This window comes from Echeneis naucrates, chromosome 5, assembly GCF_900963305.1.
Source record: "Echeneis naucrates chromosome 5, fEcheNa1.1, whole genome shotgun sequence".
Lineage (NCBI taxonomy): Eukaryota > Metazoa > Chordata > Actinopteri > Carangiformes > Echeneidae > Echeneis > Echeneis naucrates.
Window position 1 is genome coordinate 8,202,199 of NC_042515.1, and position 27,574 is coordinate 8,229,772.

Genomic DNA, 27,574 nt, shown 5'->3' on the forward strand with positions numbered 1-27,574 from the left:
GTTTCTTTAGGAGGTTTGAGGCCATAATATTTAATTGGATCAGAAATTGCTGTTATCTGGTGAATTTCCCATTTGATGAATGTCTTTCTTGGCATAGTCTCCTGAAACAAAACCGGTGGTGCCTGATATTCATCGGCTGTTACTGTTACTGTACACTTCTACTTGTCAAAGCCATGAACAACCAGAGCACTAGAACAAGAAAAACACACTCATCTGTGTCCGCATACTCTTCTAAGCTTATGATACCGTTTCTAAAAAACAAGTTCTCAAACCTGTACGAGTGAGGATCACACTTTTAAGACCCTGAAAGTGAGCGCTTTGATCCGACTCAAGCCCACCTGGTACCTAAATCGTCCTGCTACTTTTCCCGAAGAGGCATAGACAAGCAGCAGAAAGCTCAGACCTTTGGAGTCTGGATGACAGTGAGCATTATTTCACTGCATGGCCAATGAATGGAGAAGTGTTTCAGTATCACTGTGCTTCTCAACCACTAAAGGGATTAAAGACGCAATCAAGGCTGCAGTGTAGGTGATAAGAGTGAAAAACAACAAGAAGACGTGAGTCACACACTCTAATCCCTTCTCCACCGTCCCCACCAGCAGACATTAAGCATCCTCCTCTGCTTGACACATCCCCCTCACATATATGAGGCTTAGATGACTCAGCACTTTTATTTTTTCCTTTACTGGAAAAAAAAAAAGAAAAAAGAAGATAGGATTAAAAACTTGCAGATGCGCTCACACTCATGGGATGCTCGCCTTACTTACACACTGATGAAGATATCTTGTTGATATTCCTATAATAAATGAAACATTGGCATCTAAAAAGCTTCTCATTTGTTTGCCAGAAAACTGCTAGATGATTCATCCACCATAATCAACTGAGTCATTTTTCAAAGATACTGATTATGCACTAGTTTAAGCTTGTACAATGTGTTTGTTTTTCTTTATCTTATGATCATGGTTTTGGTATTTATTGGAGTTAAACCATTAGTTGGATGAAACCTGGTATTTCTACTGTCTTTGAATAATGCCTTCTCACTTGATTCAGCAGAAACACTTTTAAATCTAATAGTAATCATACCTACAGCTTGTGGGGAGAAAGGAGAGACTTGTGTTACCAAGTAATTGCGTCCTGAAAGTTTCAGAAAGCATGAATACCAAACATGCACCTTAAGCTAAAATGTAATACCAATGTATTATTAGTCAGATGTGTTCAGATGGAACAAAAGGCAAATATTTATTTTATGTCAATATCAATGGAAAAAAAAAAAAGAAAAACTCATGCACTTTTATTTCTCCCCAAAAACTTGTAATAGCTTAATTCAATGCATGAATCAATCTGTTTAGGTTTTCCTAAATTCCTGCTCTTTCAGTGCACTATTCACCAGAAATAAGTACAGAAAGATTACAGAAAATCCTGCACTTCAGGTAAGAAACTAGCATTAATCCAAGCTGTGTGAACGATTACCCTGAATTCACATTATGCCATCTATTGCTTGGTTATTTTCCCCTCACGTGTGAATTATTTCTGTTCATATACTGACTCCTAGTGGTCTTCAAAAGAAAGATTTGATTCACTGAACCTAGGAAAGGTTGACCATTTAACTAAAATTTTAACTTTCAAGAACATTTAAAAGATTTTCTAATTTCACTCTTCTCAAATGAGTCAAATCCTTTTTGGATAAAAGTTTAATTCACAAAAATACATTGACCAATATAATGAAAATGTACTAAAATGTACTTTAATAATCCATAAAAGCTGGAACATCATTGACAGAAAAACACAAGAAGCATTATTAGAGTTGGTTTAGTATAATATATTTCAGCTTCAAGAGACATAGAAATCAATCCTTATTTTTCCCCATATTTCTTCTACAAAAGGCCCATTTTTTTCTGAAGCATTATTATGCAAAAAATGGCATTAGAATATATTATGGGAGCTATGAAATCCCAGTGACTGAGTATAAAATTAAGTCACATCAAAGAGAGATATTTGCAGAAGAGAAGTCCATGAACAACAGGGCGAACAAAGAAAAAAAATTGAATAAAAATAATACATATTATAGACCTTGATCTATCATCACTGAATTGACAGACATGGAGAATAGGTGTATGGCTATAAAAAATGTCTCACTTGTCCACTTGATTTCACTTGAAAACATCTACACTTAATAACTGATGCATTTTTTCATGCTCATTTTTGAAGAATATTTATAATCATACAACTAAAGAAGTCAGCATCCATGTCTTTCAAATACAATATTGACATTGAAAAAGATGAAAAATACTGAATCTAACTTTGTTTTCCTTCTTTAAAAAGGTTATTTTTCCTTTTGTTAAACCGTCAAAAAAACAAAAAGAAAAAAAAAAAAAAAGAAAAAAAAAGAAAATAAGGGGCTGCTCTCTGGCCATGTAGGCGGTTCATGGACACTTTTATACTTTACTCAGTTTACTCAGTTTGTGGAGTTTTTATTTGTTGGTGCAGAAATGGAGGAGACTGTCCTTTCAGGGTTCACACTGAAACTGAGACACAGAGGAAGGTCCTTGGAGGCGAGAGACCAGAGTCTTCTCTCTCACTCTCTTACTGTCTTTCTCGCTCTTTATCCTCTCCATCTCTCTCTTGTAGATCATCCTCATCTTTGATAGGAGCAGTTCAGTCAGCTGATTCACCTTTTATGGCTGATGGAGGGCAGGGGGGGTCGGGGCTATTGGAATGCTGGCACGTTCCAATCAGGGCAACAGTTCTTCATTACAGCATTTCTGCAAAGCAAAACGTTGGATTAGATCAGCTCTCATTTTGTGGACCATCAGCAGTCAGACTCAGTCCACATTTTAATCTTCAACATCAGACGTTAGCTATTGCTGACCTCTGCTGGCTGCTCATTAACATTATAACTCTACGCACTATCCTGTAAATTAGGGGCAGTAAACGGCTTAAAAACTGGTTTAAGTAAAAGGTAAACAAAATAAAGATAAAAAAAAAAAATAGCAATGGCAATAATTCTCTCACATGTATACTTTCTCTGATACATCTCTTTAACTTATTTCCATGAGAGAGAGAAGAGAGAATTAATCTTAACGTCACTGTTAGGAGGCTATTACTTTTGTCTGATTGGCACACACAGAAAATAACTTTTTCTTACCATTATGTTAAACTGTGTAGTTCCTGGATGTTGATAAATACAGGCAAGGGAATTTAAGGAAAATTCTAATCCTGGAGAAATCCTGGTCTAAAATTCAACATTGTTTTAAGAATATTTTCATACTCTTCACAGTAACAGCAATATATGAATACTTCAAAACTCAAAGTATCAAAACTCAGTTTGAGAAAAGCTTTTACATTGAAGAGTGTAAGTGTCGGGCACAATAAAATAAAATTAAATAAATATTTGGACAGTCTTGCAGGATGACCCTTGCAGGCTGTGTATGAACAGGTGATGCAGCACTAAACATCGCTACAGTCAGTGAAGTTATCCAAATCTGCTATTGGAATCTGGATCAAAATTTTTCATTCAGAATATATTGACTTGTAAGCCAAGGACCGCACATTCTGTTTACGTGAACACCCCGACACTTTTCTGTGTATGCAGGAAACCCTACAGTGATCTTTAAGCAACATAAAAATACCAAACATAAAACCATCAAGAGCAAATATTTGGTTTGTCTTTGAGTTATACACAAGCCACTGTCTTGACAAACATAAATGTTTTCTTTAACTTGTAAAAATATCTATTTTTAAAGCTGGTTTCCCGTTTACATCACCTACTGTCTCTTACAATCTAGGTCTTAGAGCAGGAAATGAGGCCAGCACTGAATGAGAGAGCCCAGAGAGACAAAGACGTTCTGTCCATCCCTTTTCCCCAGAGACACTTGAATAACTAAAGGAAGTTTTAAGGGAGCTCTGAGTGATCATTGACTTATTTTGCTCACATCTTCTGATCAGCTGCCGTCATCACATGTACTTTCCAAAGAGATGTATGAGGCAGTCTGTCCAGCTCAGGGGTGTATAAAAAGTGCATAGGCGCAACGGTGTAGTTTGTTATTGCCCTAAAATTTAAAGCATTTACTGCAGCCCATTCTACTCTCACATTCAGTGCCACAGTCGTGTCATATCAGTTACCGCATTTACCTGTTTCCCCACCTCAGTCTTAATTTGGTCTTCCTTTGGTGGCCACCAAAAACTAGGTAAGCACCACCAAAGTCAGTTGGTGTAGGTAATTCAACACTGAGATGTTCACGCCCATAATTTATGCATCATTATCATCATCTTTCTAGAAATAAGATTAACACTTATAATAACAATAGGAATAACAACAATTGTTTTTTATTTGTATAGTGATTTCAGGTCACCCAAGGTTGCCTTTGTATTTTTATTTTGTTTTAGTGTTTAAAACTACTCTTGTTCAATTATGTGAGTGTTTACAAGTTACAAACATGGGAATCTTTCCCACCATTCCCTCCCAAATGACACAAACATGGCATTAGTGCAGCTGCTGTTGGTATCCTCTTTGCTCAGCTTGACATAACAGTGCTGTTTTTAGCTCCATGATTAAAACAAGGTTCGTGTGGTTTGATGTTGAGAGCCACTGGTGAGAAGAACTATATTGTCTTAGCAAATCCTTCACAGACTCAAGTTTTACCACTGACAACATCTGAGGTTGGCGCAGAGGATAAATAGAAATGGAAGTGAGCATATGCATAATCCTTTAAATCCATGTGGGGCTGGCTCCTCAAGTGCTGGGTTTTCAAATCATTTATGGAGCATCCAACTGGGCAGGGAATGTATTTAACTGGTGTCAGGGTGCAGGGATAGAGCTTTGCAAGAGCAAACTAGTAGACCTTTTGAAGCCATTTGGACTTCATTATATAAACACAGGTGATCAGTGACAGCTGCTTTAATTTTAAGTATTCCGCATATTGGGCCATGCTAATATAGTGTTAATTACTGTTAAACCTGGCGGTTGTGACAAGGGTCCACTGTCAAGTCTGTTAGAAAGTTACATGCAAAATTCATAGCTGGAATAACACCCACCTTGAGTTCTAGGTTGCAAAGTTCAAAGACATGCCAACTCAATGAGCAAGTCTGTAAAAACTAATGGTAGTCCTGTACGGCAGTGATAAAACAGCATGTGGCTACATCCGGCTCAAAGCTACGCTGAATTAAACTCAGAGGAAAAGAAGCTGCTTTAACTGCAACAGAGTTTTCTTAAACCCATAGGAAACCTTTAGGCTGCTTTAATCTTTTAAAGCATCTCTTTTCTGACCCCTTAAACATGTCAGATTTTTAAAGAGGGCCGATACTGTATCAGGTTACAATGATACAACCGTGAATATTAACGTTCAGCACCTTAGAAACCAGAGTACCATGCCTGCAGTATTGGCCCAATACTGTAAAAAGCATGACGTTCATCTCATGAGGCCAGCAGACTGGGAGATGGCCACAGAGTGAAACAGCCCAGTAACCTTCTCTCTGCCCCATCCGAGACTGGCACTGTTGCTGCCCCCCCTCCTCCCAGTGTATTGTGAAGTCCTGCGTTGTGAGCAGTGGAACAGTGGGGCTGTAATCCCATTAGTTTAGGTTCATTGGGCTGGCCAGCGTGTGAACGGGGGCAGTAGGGACAGACACCGCCCCAGGGCCTGTTGACAGAGGCCCCACTGTCACACACTCTGGACCTCTAACTGCCCAACACATATTGGTCCAGACGAGGAACACGGTGGGTGGCTTAGGGACCCTGATGTCTGGGCTGGGCACAATGGTTCTGTCTGTTTCACTAATCCAGTGTTATCGGCAATATCAAAGTTTCATTTCCGCCACACTGCAAGTTAAAAGTAAGTGAACAAGGTAGACATAAAATCTCTGTAGCTGGCAGTGCTTTGCTGGTTTGACAGCACTGCCGCCTTGTCCTGACAACATTGTGAAGCAAAGTCTGTTAACAGCCCTATTAGTGTGCCCAACACATTTTTATCTTGCAATGTATAATCATGTCTGCATACATTAACAATCCTAAGCACTAACTTCTAATGTTATCAAACTTTTTATGCTCTTCCAGATTAAAATGTAAGACGGTTTAAATTTTACAGGTTTTTTTTTTTTTTTTTATTACACTATATTCATTCATAAATGATAGCACACAGTCTATTATAGAATATAATTTAAAACTGCTTCATGGAGCAAGAATGCTGAGTGTTATGGATGGAAAGTGAGGCATTGGTTTCTTTTTAGAGGTCTCCAGAAACAAAAAAGTCAGCAGAAGAGGTTCACATGAGAATCTTACATGATTAAGACTATTAATAATTGAAGTATATGTGCTGATCCATGCACAGAATTTATTGTTTTACACTGAGAAAAACAGGGCACAGCTACATGAAAGAATCTCAGGGATGCTTGAGTCCATTTTCCAGCCAAACAAATGACAGCTTGTGCTCAAGTCATTAAGTTGAAGGTCAATGTCTCACTATTAATGCTCCCATCCTGCTGCACATTATCTTACTCAGCAAATACAGTAGTGGTGAAACAGAACACAGCCAAAAATTAAGACCGTAATAAATCTCTAGAAAAGCTTCTCTATCGTCAAACAGGTCAAGTCACACATAGTTACTAATTTTGTTAAGACATACCACCCAACAATCCCTCTACACAAAGACTTACTCACTTATTGTATGTACAATCATGTGCAGCATAATGATTGCCATATCAAGGAGAGGATTTCCACAATTGTGTGCAAGCATCTACAATGAAATAATTCCTCCTACTTAAACTACAGTTGTATAATGGGCTTTGAGAAAGCATTGGGATTCAGTCAGGTTGACAGAAGACTTCCCCTTGACTTTGAGTGCGGCCATGGAAAGGAGCTATAAACATAATTGCCACCAACAAGAAACCACGTTAGCTTGAAGTATACGGAATCCTTTCGAGATCATAACCTTAAATGTTTGGAAACACTGAAGCCTAGCTAAGTAATCGCGCCATGTTAGCGTGGATGCATGTCATAAGATCTCCTAAGATTTTGTCAACTGGCTTAACCTCAACTAATTTTTATGTCTGTATTGTATTCCACACTACTCACACCAAAGTAGGTGTGTTTTATTACTTCTGTCATGACTGGCAGAGCTTCAACTCATTATGCTTGACTTCTTTGTGGTAGTTTTGTCAGATTTACAGTATTACTAAAAATAGTACATTTCTAATATAAAAATAGATGTACTGTGGCACTTCCTGCTAAAATAATACATAGGCTATTGTGAAAATGAAACCAACTGGCTTAAAATTACAGTAAAAAAGGTCAAAATCCCTGTTACAAAAATAATACAGTGAATATCACTTATTCAAGTGAATGTCTGTTTAGGGGGATTGACAGGAACCAGGCCAAAATTTTTAAGAAAGAAATATGAGAAAAATTAAAAAAGGAGAAGTGATTCTGATTTTTATCAGAAACAGCATGATGACAAAGCAGGATTTCTTCAGACAAAACCAACTGCTGCAGTCTGCTAAGGTCATCAATTCATTATAACCACCATGATTAATTCATTCAAAAGTAAGAAAGATAAAACAAAAAAACTTGTCTGTGTCATTAGGATGACGGAAATAGTACTTGTGAGAGCAAGGAAACTTCAGATGTTGAAAGAAAGTAACAACACAAATCCAACACAACTATGAACAAGATGTCCTGACTAATCTGGTGTCATAAAGAAAAAAGTTCTTCCTCAGAAATGAACTACAGACACCATCAGTCAGCTGCACTGAGGAATTCAAATGCAAAATATTTCAAACAAACTAGCTCCAGAGATATAAATCCATGTCACATGTAACTAAGAGGTGAGTTTATTTGGATTAAACTGACTGTGTAAAGCTGAGATAATTTTTCTTCTTTTTAAAGAGACTTTATTTGTTGACATAACCGTTTCCAACACCTACAGCATCTGTCGCACCCCTGACTGCCTGGAGAGGGGGCTATCACTCTGAATTGCATGTCCAAATTTCCAAAAGTGATCATCTTCTTGAGTTCAAGAAGACAAAATATCATCACCACCTCACATGAGCAGGTAACTGTAGATAACCAATATATATTGGTCTTTAGATGCAACAAGGCAGCACCATGTAAGACGACACAACAAGGTTGTTACATCACAGTAATTAAGCTGACAGCCTGTCTATGCATCATGGTCTCATGAATATGGCAGCTGCTTGAGTATTTATTACTGCATTATGTATTTTAGGTCATGCTCACGCACACAAAGACACACAACACACCTGGCTCAGAGCTGCTGCAGGGGCTGAAGGGGGGGGTCTTTAAAGCAGAACACAGTTGGATTTCTTTTTTGCCTTCTTCTTTTCCACTGGCGTTTTTCTATTTATCTGTCTGACCAGGTCGTAGAAGATCTAATGACACACAACAGCCAAAAGGAGAAGACAATAATTAATAAGTATACACTCAGCTCATCTCTCGTCTTACATGCAACTGTAGCACACAGCTGCACCACTAAACAATCACTTGAAGCCTCATCAAGTGGATTTCCACACAGTGTTTTTTTAAAATCACATTGTATTGAAGGGTAGTGCCTTTCAATCCAGTTGATTTAATTACCAACTTGATCTTAGATAAGCCATACTTTTGCTAAAACATTTCTGATGACAGTGCTTTTGTAATTTAAGTTATCACAAATTTATCAATTACCTGACAAAATTGTACAACTTTATGGAGGCAAGTGCATGAGGACTGGTTGTTTACAGAACAGTCACTGTGGGTTTGTATCTGTGCCTACTCACATCAAGGACATTGATCTTTGACTTCGCAGAGGACTCTAAAAAGGCACAGTGGTTCCACTGTCTGGCCAGGTTCTGGCCCTGCTCCTTGCCAACCACACGCTCATCCTCCAAGTCACACTTGTTACCCACAAGGATCATCGGCACCTGGGGGAAAAAAGAAAAAAAGAAAAAAAGTAAGTAAGAAAAAAAGTAAGTATTAATTAATCTCCCTGAGGCAGATTCCTGATTTTGGCTAACAAAAATAAAATAGAAACACAACAGGTTAAATATGTATAGAACACCAAGGCAAAATGTATGTAAGTGTAAATACAAAATTATCATGTGAAGAAGAAACTCAACAAATGTTGAGCGAATGCATGTGTGTCTGACATTTATTTTCAGCATTGAATCCACAAAAAAGAGAGGAAAAAGGGGGACAGAGGAATATTTGATAAGGAGGAAAATGAGAAGAAATGAAACGATAATTAAAATGAACAGAGGCAAGAAGTGAGCATGAAACACAAGATGGAATTCAAGCAATAAGAACAAAGTAGTATTTATGTTTTTTAGCAATCATGCCTAGATAGAACCCACACTTCAGAGTGAATTCCTAAATCACTCTTTTATATATAGCTACAAATGAAAACACTACAAACTGATGGAAACAGACTTGAATAAAGTGGCTTTGTAATGCCTGCTGTACTCCTGTAAAGATGACATCGATACCATCACAGTGACTATATAAAGGAGCCTAATTTTAGTCACACCGGTATGTTCAATAAATGCCTTCATACAAGCTAGTCTACCCGTGAAGCATTCATCTAGGAAAAGACGTGTATATGTTCAATCTCAAGAGCACAAAAAGAGCAAACATTATGATTATTACTAACTAAGTTGTCTATTAATTTCAATTTGAAGCCTGAATGTGGGAGGCTCACAAAGACAACCAAGCAAATTTATGGACCCCTCAGGCCAGGCAAAGAAAATCATTTATGTTACACAACAGTGGTAAGGGAGATTAAAGAATCAATATGAAGTAGCAAGGAAGGCATTTTATTTTGGTTCTGTAGAAAAACACTCTCTAACTGAAACCGAGAACATAACTGCTGAAGTGTCGTCCAGCTGGTGCTGGAATCTCCCAAATAGCCAACACTTCTTCTTTTGTGCACTCGGCCAGATGTTTTAAAAAAAACAAAAACTCTCTGAGGAAGAGAGAATATTCTGGGCAAAACTTCAACCCCAAGTGACACACTGGGCAGAGCTAGGGTAGTCGGGGTGTCGGGATGCGTCTCATCCTGCCTGCTGTTTCCTGACCGGCTATCTAGGGAGCGCGCTGGCCCGGAGGAAGCCATGGCAGCCCCGCCCAGCCAGGATAACATCGTTTTCCTTCCTGAATGTTTTCGAACATTTCAGTTTGATTCCATGCTCTGGCTGCTCCCTGGAATTACATGATAGTTTCAGACTGTTTGTGTGTGCACGCGCACACATTCGTTCATACCCCAATATATCAATGAAACAAGGCTTTACAATCCAGCTCCAGTCTAAGACCTTACAACTACACACAAAGCCTCGAGTTTGAGTACAAACTCAGCCCTTTCTCTGAGCTTTCCAATGGTCCACAGGATATTTGTGAATGTGGTGAAGCTCGGCCATTAACAGGCATAATCAACGAGTGGAAAAGTTTCCATGCAGCACAACAGGCACCAATAGCATATCAACTGGGGAAATCTACTTATGGTGAGCCTGAAATGAATAAACCTATGTCTTCACAACACTTTTCTGAGCAAGAAACTGCCCTTGCCCTTATGGCTCTGGAAAACCTTGATATCTGAAAGCTATATGGTAGTATCCTGAGATGCACTAACTTGCTCATATTGCAGACCTTTTCCTACCCACATGTCTACTAATAAGCTGCATTATTTGACAGCAATATGCCCACATTCCTTCTTATACTTTAAGGTAAGGGATATTTCCAGGTCCCTTTTACCCCTTCTCTCTCTCTGCCTCTCTCTGTGCTGTGGGGCAGATGACAGGAAACTACCATGTTTACATTAACCCCATGGAGGTTGTGTCTTGATGTTTGATGTCCAAACAAGCCTTTGCACTGGACTGTTAGAGACATTTCTCCCAGGGGTCCCAGGAGAAGCAGCGGTATGCCATCCTAAGACAAACTGGGATGAAACAGAGAGCGGGAAGGCAGGATGAAGGGATGCAGGGAAGAAAAAAATGCTCCGTGTCAGCAGCACATGTGGCAGCATTAGCCTACTTGAAGAATCCACATAGACCACAGAGACTCTGTTCAGACCCTGTTAACATGCTACAGACAGGTCCTATCCCGCCTACTCTGGCATGCTAGAGATTGGCTTGTGGGGAACACAGAACATGATAGTATAGAATAGTTCAAATGAATGGAGCCCGTTGCTCTAATTGCCCTGTTAGTCACAAGCACCCAGTCAGTTATTAGTACCATTCTGGCCAGACAAGCTGAGAAGGAGATGGCCCGAAAAAGTCATAAGACCTCTCTTACATAAAGAACTATGGAAGGAAGTGAAGGGAAGTGAGCCTTTAATACACTGGTGACTACTTTATTCTTGAATCCTAATGACTTATTTTTGTAGACAGAATTTGGCTGTACTGTGTACAATGTACAGTCATTAAAAGGTTTTTTTAATTGAGCTTGGCAACATTAGGTGCGTCTGTACAGTTTGCCAGTTTTGCAGTAAATGGTGTGTGGCAGAGCTGAGAATGAGAACAGCTGCAGTAACCAGAGGGTCTACTTTAGCTGAAATAGCCTGAGTGCTTTTACTCAATAAAAAGTCTGTCTTTTTGGATAAAAAAGTAAAACATGCAAAGCATTTCCTTTAGTCGTGAATTCTTGCAAGGGGCAAAGAAAGATAAACAGATGTCACTGCCTTTATAGGTAAAGCCTTAAATCACCACTGGACTGATAGCTCACAGAGTGGGCCTAATAGCCAGATAAGCCAAACTCTTTAAATTGGGCAAACATTTAAGAAGCAGAAGGACATCAACTGTTTTCTTGCATGTTGAGGAGTCACTGATCCTGCAGTCCATCTGTTAGCCTGAGGCTAACCTCAGCTCTCTAACCACAGCAGCTCTAAGGAAGTACCACAGCCCCAGTGTTTTTGATGAGCTGAGGCTTTCTTTGCACATGATCCCTGACGGTCCAATCACCAACACAGTGCCAGACCACATTAAGACCACAAGTACGGCCACAGAGAGTAGGGGGAAACAGAGAGCAACAGGCACGCAAAAGGCTAGTCAAAACAAAAAAAAAAAAAAAAAGATAAGTACACTGGAAGTGACAGAGAGAGGGCAGCAAGAGGGGGATCGATAGAATGACAGGACTGAAAAGAGTGGTGAAAAACTTGTGCACCAGGCTGCAGAGAGGTTTCATAGATGGTTGACAGAGAATATGGAGTGAGAGAGGGGAGGAAAGAGTGAGTGAGAGGGTTATGGTAACATTCATTCCCTCCAGAGATCACCAAAAAAGGGCATCTTAGTTTCTGCTGACGCACTGCCCCACCAGAAAGGGGTTAGAGGGTTTACTCTCTCCAACAGCCCCACAATTTACCAGAGATACAGCAAAATAGAAATATGCTGCAGACAAACACCAACATGGGAAAAAAATTGGTTCTACATTTTCATTTTTTGTTCTATTTTGCACAGCACCACACTGTCTTTACAAAAAGATTAACACATGGTTTAACATCTCCAAGTGAGGTAAAGACATGAATAACCATCTTTTAACAGGAATCTCAGCTAAGTGGAGATCAATGTTGTGTTTCCATGCTGAACACAGATGACGTAAACAAACCACTGGAACCTCCATGGCAGCAGTATTAGCTAATGCTAGGCTACACAAAGTACACATTTCACTCAGTGCTTCTTCGTTATTTACAAGCACCACAGAACTAACACTGTGACTATGACATGATTATGTCAAGGTAAAACAAATATTACTGGCATAAGAGGCAGTGATTACAGTGTTGAATGGTATCCATAGCAACAACGTGATCAAGTTGCTGTACAATGTAGGTGGCAATGAATATGAAAGTGGGGTGCTTGTAACCAGTGTGTACTATTCTCCACTAGATCTAATGTCTACAACCAATCCAGGCATGATATTGAGCTAAAATTTCTGTTAAAATTTAGAAACCTCCTTGTAAGTCTAACTGTCCATACTGTATACTTACATCCTCTGTGTCCTTTACTCGTAAAATCTGTTCTCTCAGGTCCTGGAGGTCGTTGAAGGTGGACTGTGCTGTGATGGAGTATACCAAGGCAAAGCCTTGGCCGTTCTTCATGTACAGGTCCCTCATTGCTGTGAACTGCTCCTACACAGCAGGGAAAAAAAATAAATAAATGCATGAGCTCTTTAACAGAAAGACTCATAAAAAAAAAGATCATTTAATCCTGCAGTGTGAAGATCCTTGACTTTCTATGTTAAACTGATAATATATTAGATTTTTGGACTGTTTGTTACACAAAATATATTTTTAATCATCTGCAGACCTTTTATAGATCAATAATTATCAGAGGAAATCTGTTGATGTCAACTGACAGAAAAAGGGGTACAGTGCAAATGTAAGATCTCTGTTTTTCCCAGCACCATTCAGAAACATGCTGTCAGCTCCCACTGACCTCAACTTATTGCTGTATGGACAGCAAAATGACAACCTGCCTATAGGATGAGATTTACTATAAGCAACACTTTTCTAGCAAAATGGACAGAAATGTGAACAAACCTACACACACACGCCAGACTGTGTTACTTTGAGGTGGCACAGTTCACTCTTTGACATCTGACATCTAAGCTACGAAAGATCTGAGAGTACTTTAATTAATTTTTTAGCAGCAAAATCCACTCTACATGTCTATAGCTCATCAAATGTAATTCATCTGCACCACCCCTGTTTCTCCTTAATGTTACTGCTCCGGAAGGCAGTTTCCCTTCACCTACGATTGAGGTGTTTAAAACAGTGACTCAGCCGCCCTGAGAGACAGAAAAGCTGGACATTGAAAGAGCTTTTAATGGTAAGCAATAGACTTACTGTGCCTGCTGTGTCGAGAATTTCAAGCATACATTGCTGCCCATCTACCTCCACTTGCTGTGGAAAAAGAGCAAAAAAGAGAAACATGGCAATATAGTGAGATAATGTAAAACTTAATTTCAGGTCACTGGGCACATCATATTGCATGTTTAAATTCCAACATAAAATAAACAGACTGATGAACAACTAACCCACAGCAAAAAATAATGTGCTCGAGGAAAAAATTTGTAAAGCAGGAGAAAGTAAAGGAAGGAGGATCAAAAGGGAGATAGAGAACTGAGAAATTAAGGTACATAAAAGAGAGAAAACTAGAGCACAATATCATGACATGTGCTTGTAGAGCAGCTGCTAACAATCAGCTAATTCCAAGCCAGCACTCACTGCCTCTCCCTCTCCCCCCCTCACGGGACACTCACCTTTCTGTATGAGTCTTCTATTGTAGGGTCATATTTTTCCACAAAGATTCCTTGTACAAACTGAACTGTCTGCAAGAAAGAAGCGGCAAACCAACATCAAATCAATGTGACTTTACAAACACAAGAACAAAATATCCAAAGTGGCAAAACTGGCAAAGGGTCCCATCTCATTGTTGCAGGGACATCTACAACAATGACGTTCATTAAAATGAAGCACGTCAAATAATTATTTATATGTTTGACTGTAAGCTAAATAAAAGTTTGCACCAAGCTATATAAGGCACTGTGCTTAGTGACAGGTTTACATTTGAGGTAGTCTGAGTTCACCTGATAATGTCTTAAGGTCTGAACATGTTAGCCTGCCAGTTTCAGGAATTAATCCAACGTTGACATCTGGTCCAAGTTAGATAAACTGGGCATATAACATTTCCTGGACATGCCTATTCTCCTGACAACCTTGTAATGATAGTAAAATACATACAAGTTCAAAATGTTTATCTACTCTTCACTTTAGGCTCATGTGGAGTGATTACAGGTAAATTTACATATATTGAAATGTATCTGAATTATTTTAAAGTAATCCGTACATAATTACTTCATCTAGAAACCAACAGACGGTGGGACAAAGACAATTGCAGTAAACATAGCTTAAAAAAAAAAAAAAACTCCATAAAATTAGCCAAGAAAACAGTAGGCATGAACAGATGTCAGGAAACAAAATTAGACGATCAGGAAAAAGACACTTTCATCTGCTATCTTGTGGTTTCCTGTTTAAAAAAAAAAAGTCATCTACCCTTATTTGCTGTACCTTCTTTCACGGTACGCTTACTGAAAGCTATCAAAATATTTAGTTGTTTTATTGTCAGGTATCTGAGAAAGTCTTCAGGAAACACACATAAGGAGGCAGGAGGGCGGGCAGAAGAATCTGAATACTCACCAGAGCGGACTTGCCCACACCTCCAGAGCCTAACACCACTAGCTTGTATTCACGCATGGCGGGATTGCTTCACTGGACAGCCCAACAGTCTGTAGTGGAGAAACAAGTCGAATCAGAACGGGACAAACAAATTGAGAAAAGTGAGACAAAACAAAACAAAAAAAAGTTCTGCTTGAAGTAAAACAAAACAAAGCCCAAGCCTGCTCTCAGAATTTTTCCTCTCTAGTAAGGAAGGATTTTAGTCATTCCTGGAGGTTGCGGACAAGACGGAGCGCAACAATGGAGGGAACACCCATAAGTGGAGCTGCTTCAGGGTGGAGGAGGTGAAGAGTATGTGACCCCTCTCTAACACAAACCAGCTGTGAGGTGTATGTGTGCAGGGGGAACTGAAAGGGAGATGCTCCATGAATCTGGCATATATTCCTCCTAATGACACAATCCTCTGGCCTTCATGCACCAAAACACACCCTGCTGTCAGATTTTCAGTTACTGACTCAATTTTGGTGTAGAACAGCAATATAATGTCAGTGATGAATGACAGAAAACAGCTGAGGGAAGAGGAAACCGGACTCTGGAGGAAATAGTGAAATCACTGGAATATCCCTTTAAGAAATGTGCAGGCTTTGACTCATTGGCACACGTTGTGGCATAGAGTCAATTGAGGTAGCCAACTGGGTCACTACAAGCTCGGCAATGGAGGACTAAAGTTTAGCTGTAGCTGGCGATTGTCCCAAGATGAAGAGGGGGATTTCTGGTTCTTTGTCTATCAACCGGTCCTTATTGAATTCTGTAAACGTTCACGGTCGTTTCAAATGTCTGATTTTAACTACAGATACAATAAATTGTTATATTGCTGAATTGGAGATTTAATTTTCAACCTACACTGAAAATAAAGAGTAGACCACAATGAAGACAGTTAAAAAACCAAATCAAACACAAACTTGGGTAAAGAGACATTTAAGTTGCAAGTAGTGATGATTATCATCAACATTTAACCTGCAAATTATAGTCTTTATTTCTCGATGAATCATTTTTTTAAACAGAATTCACAATTCCTGGGAGTACACTGTTATATCTTCTAATGTCTTGTTTTGATCTGACTAACAACCTCAATCTCCATATTCATCGCTATTCAGTCCACAGTGATTTAAATGCAATCATCATAATAGAAAAGCAGAGATTTTGTTTGATAAATGACTAAAACAACAGATTTTCCCACAAGTGATACGAGTTTGATCTGTGGCTGTGCAATTGCTCAAGTTTCTTCAGGAAAAGTAGGAATCAGTTTGACACTGCTTTCTAGATAACTGTCCTGAAAACAAGAGACTACTACATGAGGGTCACTGGTTGCAAAGTGCAGCTTGCTGCCATGTTTAAGATGAGAATGTGGCTTATGTTAAAATCTGGTCCCAAAGATGACAGTATAGCCTTGTTTGATAACCAACCCTCTTTGCAAACCATGAAAAAGCTAAACGTCAGCCACTGTGGTAATGAAGCGATCCCCTCCTACACTGTTCTTTTTACAGCTCACTCTGTCGAAATACTCAGGAGAGGTGGACAAAGAACTAAGGACCTCCAACTTCAATCACAAGCTGTAGCCATTGGGGATATGAGGCCCGACTGTGAATAATTCATATTCGCTAATCCTCAACACACAAAGTAGTTCTCCTTGCATGATTAGGGGGGAGTCACTGGAAAAAAAAGACCAGGGGCCTCATTTATAAACGTGGTGTACGCACAAACGGGGCCTGAAACCGGCGTACGTCACTTTCCACGCAAAGGTTGTGATCTACAAAAAGCAGACTTGACAGGAGAATGTGCGCACCCCTAAGCAAACTCTGACCCATGGCTTTTGGGCATACGTACACTTTTCATAATGATCCTACGCACAGTTTTATAAATGAGGCCCCAGGGCTGTACAAGTGCTATGTTTCTCTGCTGCACTCATGTAAATATTCAAGTGCAGAGTCAAGTGCATGCACAGTGTCACATGTACAATGTCATACACACACTATCACACACGATTTAGGCAAGGCCTCACTTGTCCGGTATCTGCACATCATGTTTCTTGTATAGATGCTGTGGACTGACCCCTGCTAAGACAAATGACATCAGGAGTCTACTCTGCTGCACTGGTTGTTAGATCATTACAGTCTGAGACTGCCTCAGAGGGTCATTATAAAATACATCTGTTCCATAAATTTATAGAAATATGAGCAAGTGTTTTAATTTAAATTCTATTTTTCATGAAACTGCAAAATCCCATGTATGCGTTTTATTTGCTGCATCATTGTAAATTCATCCTCTTTATGCTTTTTTCTATAAGTTAGACATCTTCCGCTACATTTTTCAACCTTGGCTTTGAAAGGTGCTGTATGAATAAAGGGTATTTAGTATGTATTAATTATTTATTGATGCCACCTTCCTGAACCAACATGCTAAAATGTTTTGCATATCATACTCCAATTTTTTAGCTTTTTAATATCTCAAATGAAAATGAAAAAGTTCCCATGTTGTTTTTAAAATCAATAAATTCAGTATGAGCTCATTTGACATACGGTGTTTATAGAGTTTTTACAGTTTGTTCATACCTCAGGTGAGCATTATGCTAAATATTCCTGACAGCTGCACAATCCGATGTAAAAAATGACTAAAAGGAGAACTAATACATAATTTTTTTCACCCTCATGCAACTGAAAGTGTTTACCACAGCAAAAAAAATGGCCACCTAAGCATTTTACTTTCAACAAGGTACATTTAAAATGTACAATGGAAGCAACTCGTTTAACAACCTATTGCAACCCATCATTAAACCCTTTAAGAAGAGCCAGGTGGCAACTATGTTTTAACAACCTAGAATAAAATTTAAGGACAAACTTTCTCAGCTCATCTGTGTTGATTCATTTGCTAAAGATAAAACGATTGTGTTTGATGCTTGCCCTAAACACCACCTTCTCCAAACCAAATGACATTATTGATGAAGATTCAAACTAATTCTGCCCCAAATTTAATTAATGAATAACACCACCACTCTTTTGAACTCATTTTTTTGTTTTATCTCTGCACTGGTGGTGGCACTGGTGAAAATGACTGAAGGGGATGCTCTTGTTCTGATAGCTATTTTGCATAAAAATTTTCATAACAAGAAAAGTACAAATTCACTCATCCAAGAGCGGACACATTCACAACGCACACAAATACATATGCATACACACACACACACACAAGGCCATTTAAGGACATCTCCCTTTTACACTAAACCTCTCCCTCTTTCCACTGCCCTCGACTACACACTGTCATTCCCAACAAAACAAACACACCACGGCCGATTCTCTGCTCTCGTAGTAACCCCAGCAAATAAGGAGCGGGGGAAAGCCACATGCCACAGAAAATAAGCGGCAGCATGACATCACAGCATCACTCACCCTCTACAGCCAAAGGTATGTATCCATCTAAGGCTGGAAACTGGATGAGACTGTGCAGCTAGCAACCGATTGTGAGTCCGAAACAACTACAAGTCAATTTAGAGAACAGGAGGCTACACAGCTAAGCAACAACTCAGGACACATCATTTCCTGTTCTAATGTGGCTAATCCGACAGCAAAGAAGCTGTCACAGCAACTGACTCACCAGGCAGTATGACTGACAGCTGCCCTCTCTATCTTCCAACCAGTGCGGATGGTAACAAATGCACATATCCGCTTGTTAAGCAAGCAGCATGATACTAACACTTGTTGCATTTATTACATTTGCTTGTCACCCACATGTCAATTACAGCAGCTACTGTTGAAATAAATAAATAACTTAAATTAATACATAAAAAAGACATATCCACAACATCAGGGTCATAAAATAAATAAATAAATAAACACTGTGGGATAATAATTGTTCTCATCGAGTGTGTTTTGATGTTGATGAGCTACTTGTTGCTGATTACCTCCACCAAAACCACAGTTCACATGAAATTTTCACAGCCACCTAGGCATAAGAAATTTCAGGGGAAAACCAAGACCCAAATAACCAAGCAGAGGCACAGAGTGAGTGAAAATTAGTTTGAGTAAAGACACTTTACTCAGCTAACTACTCACTTAACTCTACCTAACTGGCATTGCGATATTATGTTAAACATCACCTGGTAGGAATTTTGGCTTTCCAAAGCAATTTCTTTCAAAAGTACTTTTCCATTTACAGCCACGTTTAAATGTATTTATTATTCGATGTATTTCATTATTACAAACTTTGTTTGCACTTTTTTCCCCAGGTCTGTAAACTCAGGTTTATTCACAACTAGGAGGTTTCATTGAAAGAACTACATAATTTCTAGCAATAATCAACTCTGAATGCTAAGCAGGCACAACATTTTTTTGTATCATGTAATATTTCAATAAAGCTTTGATAATAAATGACTAAGTAATATTCACTAGTTTTCATTTCCTCCAAAGAAATTCACCTGGAATTCAATAGTAAACTCAACACAATGAACTGAGCAGACTAAAATAACAGTTCTAGGCTCTGTTTTACTGTAATTACTATCAAAGTACTTGGTTCTTACCTGGGAAATTTATTGGGACATAATGGGCCTATAAAATACCAGTTTATGTTAAAGTACAAGATCGCCTGCGGTCACACTGCACATTTCTGCATGTTCAGCTGGCCTGCTCTTCCCTAACAGACTTTCTAGGGCAGCAGCTAACTGGAATTTAATTAATTGGATGGAAATAATTGAACTGTCTTTAATATAGTTGTAATTAGTCCTAAATTACATCAGTCTTCTCAGGATACTTACTGGGACATTTGAAAGTGAATGCCTATAAAATAAAATGCTACCACTCGAGCATGAAAAAAAAAAAAAAAAAAGCACGATTTTCACAGTTGCAGGTAATGCAATGCCATATTTAAAAAGTATGGTACATGATTAATTAAATACATTCATAAAACAGAGATTTCTGAGTAATATGGATATTCCAAAAACATATCTTCAAGGCAGATGCGGCAATATATTCCTCTCACAGAGAGCAGTTATCAAACATAGTGCGAGACCTAATCTGTTATATAGTTGTGCTGTCCTAATGCATCTCTTCAGACCTACTACAACCTGGAGTGACCCAGTGAGTCAGAACAAAACTGCAGCTAGGCACACAAAACTTTGCCGTGAGTTCATTATGACAAAGATCTGTAACTGACAAACACCATCAGCCAAATGCATCTGTGTCACCAGGGCCTTGACCTGTAACCACATCCTCTTTCCACAGCACAAGAAGGCTTCATGCTGATAGGATGGAAAAGGAGTAGTCTACTAAAATAGCCTCTTCCAGTCTCTGTTCCTGTTCAAGAGTCCAAACAACAGACTTGTGTAGAACAGGGGGAAGTTGGTTTAATAGCATGTATATCATTGAGAAAACGTTTGGTTATGAAGAGACTCTGGGGCACAGGATGAAGCAGACGTATCACATCTATCAACAGTGAAAAATGGCACCTCAGACAGTTTTGAAGAAACATCTATTTCACGTGACAACTGGAAAGTGGGAGGGTCTATAAGATTTTCTAGAGATTATTCAAAACTTTAGAAGTCCTTTTCTAACAACACATATTTCGCGCATGTTTCCTGGCCACACCATCCCTAATGTGAACATACGATAGAAAAGCTGTCAACAGAATTTGCCCTCAAAGTATTTTTCTTAGCCACAATAGTTTTTAGAACAGGAACTTCACCAGCAAGTAAAACAGTGCAATCAATCAATTGTGAAAACATTCCTACTTTCTGGTTAAAGCTGTTTAAGAGCATTTAAAATTCTGCAACTCAAGTCCATTTATGACTGACATTACTGCCTATTTGAAGCAACATAAAAATCTTTAGACTTTTGTGTTTGTGTTTTCAAGTCAATAGTTTTAGTCACAACTCCTAGGACTCTCTCTGGATGAACCTAAATATAATCATCATCATTTTAAATCTCTGCAGATGCCCTGTTGAGAGAGTCTTTTACCCAAAAAAAAAAAAAAAAAAAAAAAAAAGTAGTTTCGGGATGATGAGTACCTTTCCTGCTCCACATCACTCTCTTCTGCAGCAAATGAAACCTGCAACAGGCTGCAAGAAAAGCTTGGACCCGGACAAGAGAAAATCATTTTGAGCTGTTGCTGTCTCTCTCGCTGTGAATCTACCTAATTTGCTTACAGCAGTAGCATATGGTTATCACTCCAGGTCATGCTAAGTCCCTGCAATCTGTGGCTGCGACTCCACCAAGCAACACCCGGCCGATGTGTGATAATAAATAACCGCCGCGTGCCCTAAAAATATATATATTCAAAAACCGGTTCAAATCATTAACCCGCTTACAAATAAATCCCTGAAATAGACCGTAATCCATAATCCTGGCTACCGAGGCCAGCATCTGCCCATAAACAATCCAGTTTCATACCAGCATCTACTCCTAAGTCCCGTTATCAGGCTTGTTAGCGAAATGCCGCTAACTAGCTAGCTTTAACTGACGGCCCGACACTTCACGAACCGCTAGCTGCGGCTCGTTAGCAGGCGAGCTAGCTAGCTGACACATTACTGCCCCGTCGGCTCCCGACCAAAAACACAGCCGGGCTGTGGGCAACACCCGGGAATCAAACGCATTTCACCTCTCAAATGCCCACCGGGCCTGGCAGGCTTTTAAAGCAGCCGGCATTCCGGTGTTATTCGCCCCGGGAGCGGGCGAACCGACTGCTAACGCTGGGCTGCCCTTCCGCCTGGCCTTGACTGAAAATGGGAGTGCACACTCCCGTTTTGTACTTGCGGACAAATTCCTCTCGTTTATCCGCCGAATAAAAAAACGAGCCGCCCGACCTACCGCGTCTGCTTACTGTGGCCGAAGTGTCCAAAGCACTTGCGCCGGGCCAAACGAGTTATTTGACGGCGTTTAGCAGCCGGTAAAGTTTGGTATTCCGCACTCACCGTTTCTCGCTCGCTGTCTCTCGCCGCTCCGAAAGTGTCAGTTTGCCCCTCCGGCCTGTGTGCGCAGAGACGTCACTCCCCACTATTTCTCATTTTTCTTAAAAGGGCATGACATGTGGGCCACCCGGCCTGCATCATCTGCACACGAATGACGACAGGCAACAGAAATATACACACACGTGAATTTTATCCATTGCATGTTATACATTGCAAATCGGCTGCATACTTCTTGCAGCCACAGGACATTGTGTTTAAAGGTGTCTGTTGTTGTGTATGTCCAAGCACACCGTCATGGACTTTGTTGACTCTTTAAAATTATGTCTGTCATACATGTGAGGGCAAAACACGTTTGTACACGTGTTGGATTATCCATATTATCACTATTACTTATTATTATTATTATTATTATTATTATTACTACTACAGGCTAACGATGTCATTGTTCAGGATCGTTGCTATCATTAACTCTAGTTTTTAGGAGTATCACATGCATGCATACTTTCATATAGCTCATACATATTCTGGAAAAACCTCAGATTAAGCTATTTTCGTTGTTCTAAAGTGTTAAAAACACACTGAAAACAGATTGAGCTGTTAGACTGGCTGCCTTGTTCCTTTATTACACGAATATGAGCACCGTTCTTTGTTTTGAGCCAACCCCACATAAATCATTTCAAAACATTTCCCACATAATACATCCTTTCAATACACAGTAAATTTGAATTAATACTCAACTGAAAACAGCCAAAATGACCCCAAAATGCACTTTGTACTTCTGCAAGAGTAGCTTGATTTAAAACTTTAGTGCCCAGCTGTTTTAGAAAGATATTGAGTTTTGCTCAAGAAAGAAATTATGTATTTATGAATCATTCTTTTATCCATTTGTGACAGTAGGAGTAATTAGGATTTGCACCACAGGCAGGTGGAGAACTCGTGAAGAACTAGTCTATGTAAATGTCACAATAAATTTATTAAAGGAGGATCTGGAACATGCATTCTTCTAAATTTTCTGACAATATTTAAATTTTACTCACAAATAAAACAAAAATATCAGTTTGATCATTGAAGTGTCTTAATAGTCAGTTAGCTCCAGTAGTAATGTGGTAAATTTAGTCTTCTCAAATTCTTATTAATTCATGTTTTGATAATGTGACCAATATCTTGAGATATAACTTTCATCGTTGATTCTGTAGGTAGCTTTCAAATTATAATTTCATGGTTTGTGTTTAGCAACAGAATGTGGATAATCATTAGTGAACAGGTGTCAAAGTAGCACAATGGTTCTTCCCCATCAAATACTCCACCTTCTTTCAGCTGGAACTGTGCCAGGGTGGTCTCAAACAGATAGCAGGTGTGTGACACAGATGTACAAGAATGTGAGAAGAAGAGTGCTCCCTTTTGTGTCCTGAAAGAGACAGTTGCACAGATTTGGGCAGGTAAGGAGCTGTGGGAGTCTAGATATGTTTTGGAGGAGCCCCCTCTAGTGGCACTGTGGGTTACAGATGACAAAGGAAGAACATTAAAAAACTGAAGATAAACTTCAACCAATACTCTTCCTTAATCTACATATTTCACAATCCAGACCAGAAGTATGCGGGCAATTTTCTTTATAAGGCTTCAATACCTATTTTATAACTTGTTTTTATTGTGTCATAATACAATCTTTCATACAGATTTATCACAGGATATGCATCAATCCCTTGCTTGAGTTTCTCGGTTTATTTGTACTGTCTACGCCAACCTTTGTCATGAGCAGTCTTTACAATCTAAAATAAATAAATCACTTTAAAACAAACTAATATTTCAGGAATAGCAGTGTATTTGATAGATGTGTGCCTTCATAACTCTGAATAAAATCAAATAAAAAAGCCAGCCAGATTTCAACGGCCAGCACAAGCAGGTGACCTATTTAAGGCAAATAAAGACTAACATGACTGAATACGAGAGGAAACTTTTTACTGTATATACATAAGTATTATACTTATATATTAGTATAATTTATTACGGTCCATGTGTGACATGTTTTTACAAGACTGAACACTATCCAAAGTTTGCCTGTCCCGTTCTCCCCCTTGTTGGGCTACACGCAGGATATTCTTTCTATGAACAAAAGAGAAAAAAAAAAACAACAACAAAAAAACACATCTCATCCCAACAGGCCCTACAAACACGGAACAATAAATTTCACCACATCTCTGTGTTTGACAAACGTGGGATGAAACAGATGCACATGACAAGGCTGAGTGGCAAAAGGCAAATCTGTACATGGCTCTTGAGAGACAGAAAATGAAAATGTCTTTTGTCCTTTTTCGACAGTTCATAAAATTGGATGCAGTTTCTATTGTTTGATGCGTGGTGTTTTACATCCCCATTTCTTCTTTGTAACTTCAGCAAGGAAGGAAGGCTTTGTGGATAAGGACATGGGGAGTCCTCTCACTGATATTGTCTGTAGTCTCCAAAGGAAGGGGTGGGCATGGGAGCAGGGGCCGGTTCCTCTGCAAACTGGGGCCCTAGAGAGAAAAAGTGGTATAATGTAAGAGTGTGATAAATTTAATTTATATATTACTTATTTGGCTGCTAAGCCAAATAGAGGTCTAACAGCTATTTAAAAAACAAGCACACAAATGGGAAAAAAACTTAAATGTTTATTTACTCAGTTCAATTACAAAGACAATTACAAAGACATTACCAGAAGGATTACTCACCAGTTGGGAACTGTGAAGAAGCAAACCTAGTGAGCAAGATTCCAGCGCCCTCTATCAATGCTAGCAGAATACCCCCCATTGCTGCAGATCCCACCATGGCTACTGGTCCATCTACAAAGGAATGCAAGATAATGACACATTATAGCAACTCAGGTGAACAGCTCATGCATAAACTTCAGACTCAATGTGGAATTTGAGATTTCATGAGAAAGGGTTCACCACAGTTAAATTTACACCACATAAACAATAAATTGTCATCATTAAAATAAATACACTATTGTAAATCAGTTTGCTCACAGTAAAGGGCTCTGAGAAGGTGAGCTCGTTGTACACGGGTTATTGAGTTGCATCAAACAGCTACATCATTTGACATTCATATGATGCATGTATATGTTTTCTGTTTACTCTCAAGCTCCAGCTTCCTCTGAGCTTACTCACTTCTTGCAGCAAGAATAGCTCCTGTCATGGCCCCACTTGTTATCGAGTTCCAGGGATCTTCCTTCCCTCGCACTTTTACTAAACCACAGTCGATCATGGAGAAGAGGCCTCCCCATACAGCAAAGCTACCTGCAACCCAAAAGAATTCACATAATATAAAAACAAACAAACAAAAAAATCTGCTAATGCTTGCTTTGATAGGCTTTGTTAACAAAAAATACTAATTTAGCTTCAAATAATCAGTTCTGCAAAACTAAGAATAGAAAAACCAAGATTTGTCTATTTTGCCTGTTATAATGGAAAAAATTATTAAAATGTTCATACAGCTTATGTCAACAACAGCTACTGGAATAAATAAAGAGCAAAAGGGTGAGTTTTACGGGGGAGTGCAAATAAATATCTATATATTTAGATTGAACTTTCATTCTTACCTCCAAGCTGTGGGGCTCTGGTCTTGATGGCTGTCAAGCTGCCTCTCATTCTGTGACTCATCCCCTACAGAGAGCAGCAAAAAAAAGGATAAGGCTACAGAAAACTCTTTTGTCTTTTGTATGGTACTTAAATCAATAATGACCAAGTCATTGACTTGTTTACTGAAACATTGTGCAAAGGTAATTTTGAAAAAAGGCTAATAGTGGAGCTCCTGGTCTATCCAGCATATACATTTAGTCTCATTCAACATGTGACAATACGTGGATATAACTGTCAGTTGTAGGCACAGGGAGTTGCATTCAGTTTTGTAAGGATTTTTAAATTACTTTTCTGTTACAATACAGCAAGATACACCTTTGTGTTACATAATTGAACTTACTGAGGGTGCATTTCTGAAACCTTTTACTGCCTGGAATATTCCTCCTCCAATAGCTCCCATGGTGAAGGCTCCCCCACAGTCGTCCACAATCCTCCAGGGGCTACAAGAATAACATGACCGTTAACTAAGGTTCCCTGCCATAATATTTATACAACTTTTAATTACACACAACATTACAATAATCTCTAATATGATAAGATAGCCTTGATAAAGCAGTGTACTGAACTCTTAATTGTGAATTGTGGTCCACTGTACACTGTTGCACAACCCACTACACAATGCAGTGAAAGGAACAGCTTTATGGATACAGTGAATCTTGATTTTGGTCTGCTGGGTGAACCAAACAACACATTTTAAGAAGTCATCTATGATTGTGGGAAGTGTGGATGGGCGTTTTACCATTAATAACATTACACAGACTAAACGATTCATTGATTAAATAAAGAAATACTTACAATTGAACAAAATATGACAGTACACCACATTACGAGGCCCACAATTCTCACTTTTTAGCTGAGGTTTGTTGTTAAAGTCACGTCCATATTGTCACTCATTTGAACAATGACCTGATACCGTTAACTGCTAAATAACCTGAATGTGAGCATCAATGTGTGTTGAAATTCGCGTACTGTCTGTTATTGGCTTGGTCCCCCAGCTTAAACAGCTTATGATCACGGGTGATGTATGTCAAGGTACGATGATAAACGCGGTCAGGTCACACCAGTTCTTTGGTCAATGACCCATGACATGACACCCCACATGGTTATAAACACGCCACCAAATTTCCAAATTCAGAAACAGCCATCACATCAACTCGTCATCACCTTGTGCAGCTTGAATTCCCAGTAAGTTTGTGTTAACCTTCTGTTGTGCAACGTTCACGCTGCCCCCCATCAGATAGCCGTCAGGTGGCTAACTAACTAGCTTCACACGCTAAGGCAACATCCCGATCTAACTTCTTTTAACACCGCTAAATCTGGCCGCTGTTGTGCTCCACGTTCGCCGCGGGTCACTTCTCACACTGTATGTAAACCACTTCGCCGATTTTACTGTCAGATGACTAAGTGAAATGAAACACCGACAAGGTCACCAACAACGTGATTTAGCATCTGGAGTCCGATGCTGCTAACGTAGATCTGTAGTATTAGCATTGTTGCTAACTTCAGCTAATCAGCCAGATTTAGAAGTAAACTATTTTTTGTGCCATAAAAATGCTTGAACACACATAACGTGGTAGTTACGTCGAAAGAAAACGTGGGCTGGTCTCGACAAAACACAACAGAAAAGTAATGTTTTACTCATTTTTTATAGGACTTACCATGGTTCTCTAGCATATTCCTCCATTTTGTTCTTATGCTGTTCCCTCTGACGTAACGCTTATCGGCAACCTGACGTAACGACGTCACGTGTTGCTTTAAAGGACCGCAAGTGTGATCTGTTTCATACCTTTTCCTGAGTAAAACCGGTGGAAAGACAAATTAAACAAACCGGCCTCCTATGTGTGGCTAGG

The 27,574-nt window shown here is 39.2% G+C and overlaps 2 protein-coding genes across 2 annotated transcripts; both read right to left on the bottom strand.

Moving 5' to 3' along the window:
- Positions 1-1,722: 1,722 nt before the first annotated feature.
- On the bottom strand, positions 1,723-22,176 carry LOC115043157 (ras-related protein Rap-1A-like). Its single transcript, XM_029501368.1, has 8 exons — positions 22,111-22,176; positions 15,174-15,262; positions 14,237-14,305; positions 13,821-13,877; positions 12,963-13,103; positions 8,770-8,913; positions 8,254-8,382; positions 1,723-2,762 (listed from the first exon to the last, which is right to left on the bottom strand). Exons 2-7 carry the CDS (start codon positions 15,228-15,230, stop codon positions 8,293-8,295), a joined length of 558 nt encoding a protein of 185 aa, XP_029357228.1. The 5' UTR covers positions 15,231-15,262; positions 22,111-22,176; the 3' UTR covers positions 1,723-2,762; positions 8,254-8,292.
- A 1,873-nt stretch (positions 22,177-24,049) lies between these two features.
- On the bottom strand, positions 24,050-27,437 carry timm17a (translocase of inner mitochondrial membrane 17 homolog A (yeast)). Its single transcript, XM_029502306.1, has 6 exons — positions 27,383-27,437; positions 26,065-26,164; positions 25,685-25,748; positions 25,254-25,382; positions 24,816-24,926; positions 24,050-24,620 (listed from the first exon to the last, which is right to left on the bottom strand). Exons 1-6 carry the CDS (start codon positions 27,406-27,408, stop codon positions 24,544-24,546), a joined length of 507 nt encoding a protein of 168 aa, XP_029358166.1. The 5' UTR covers positions 27,409-27,437; the 3' UTR covers positions 24,050-24,543.
- Positions 27,438-27,574: the final 137 nt, after the last annotated feature.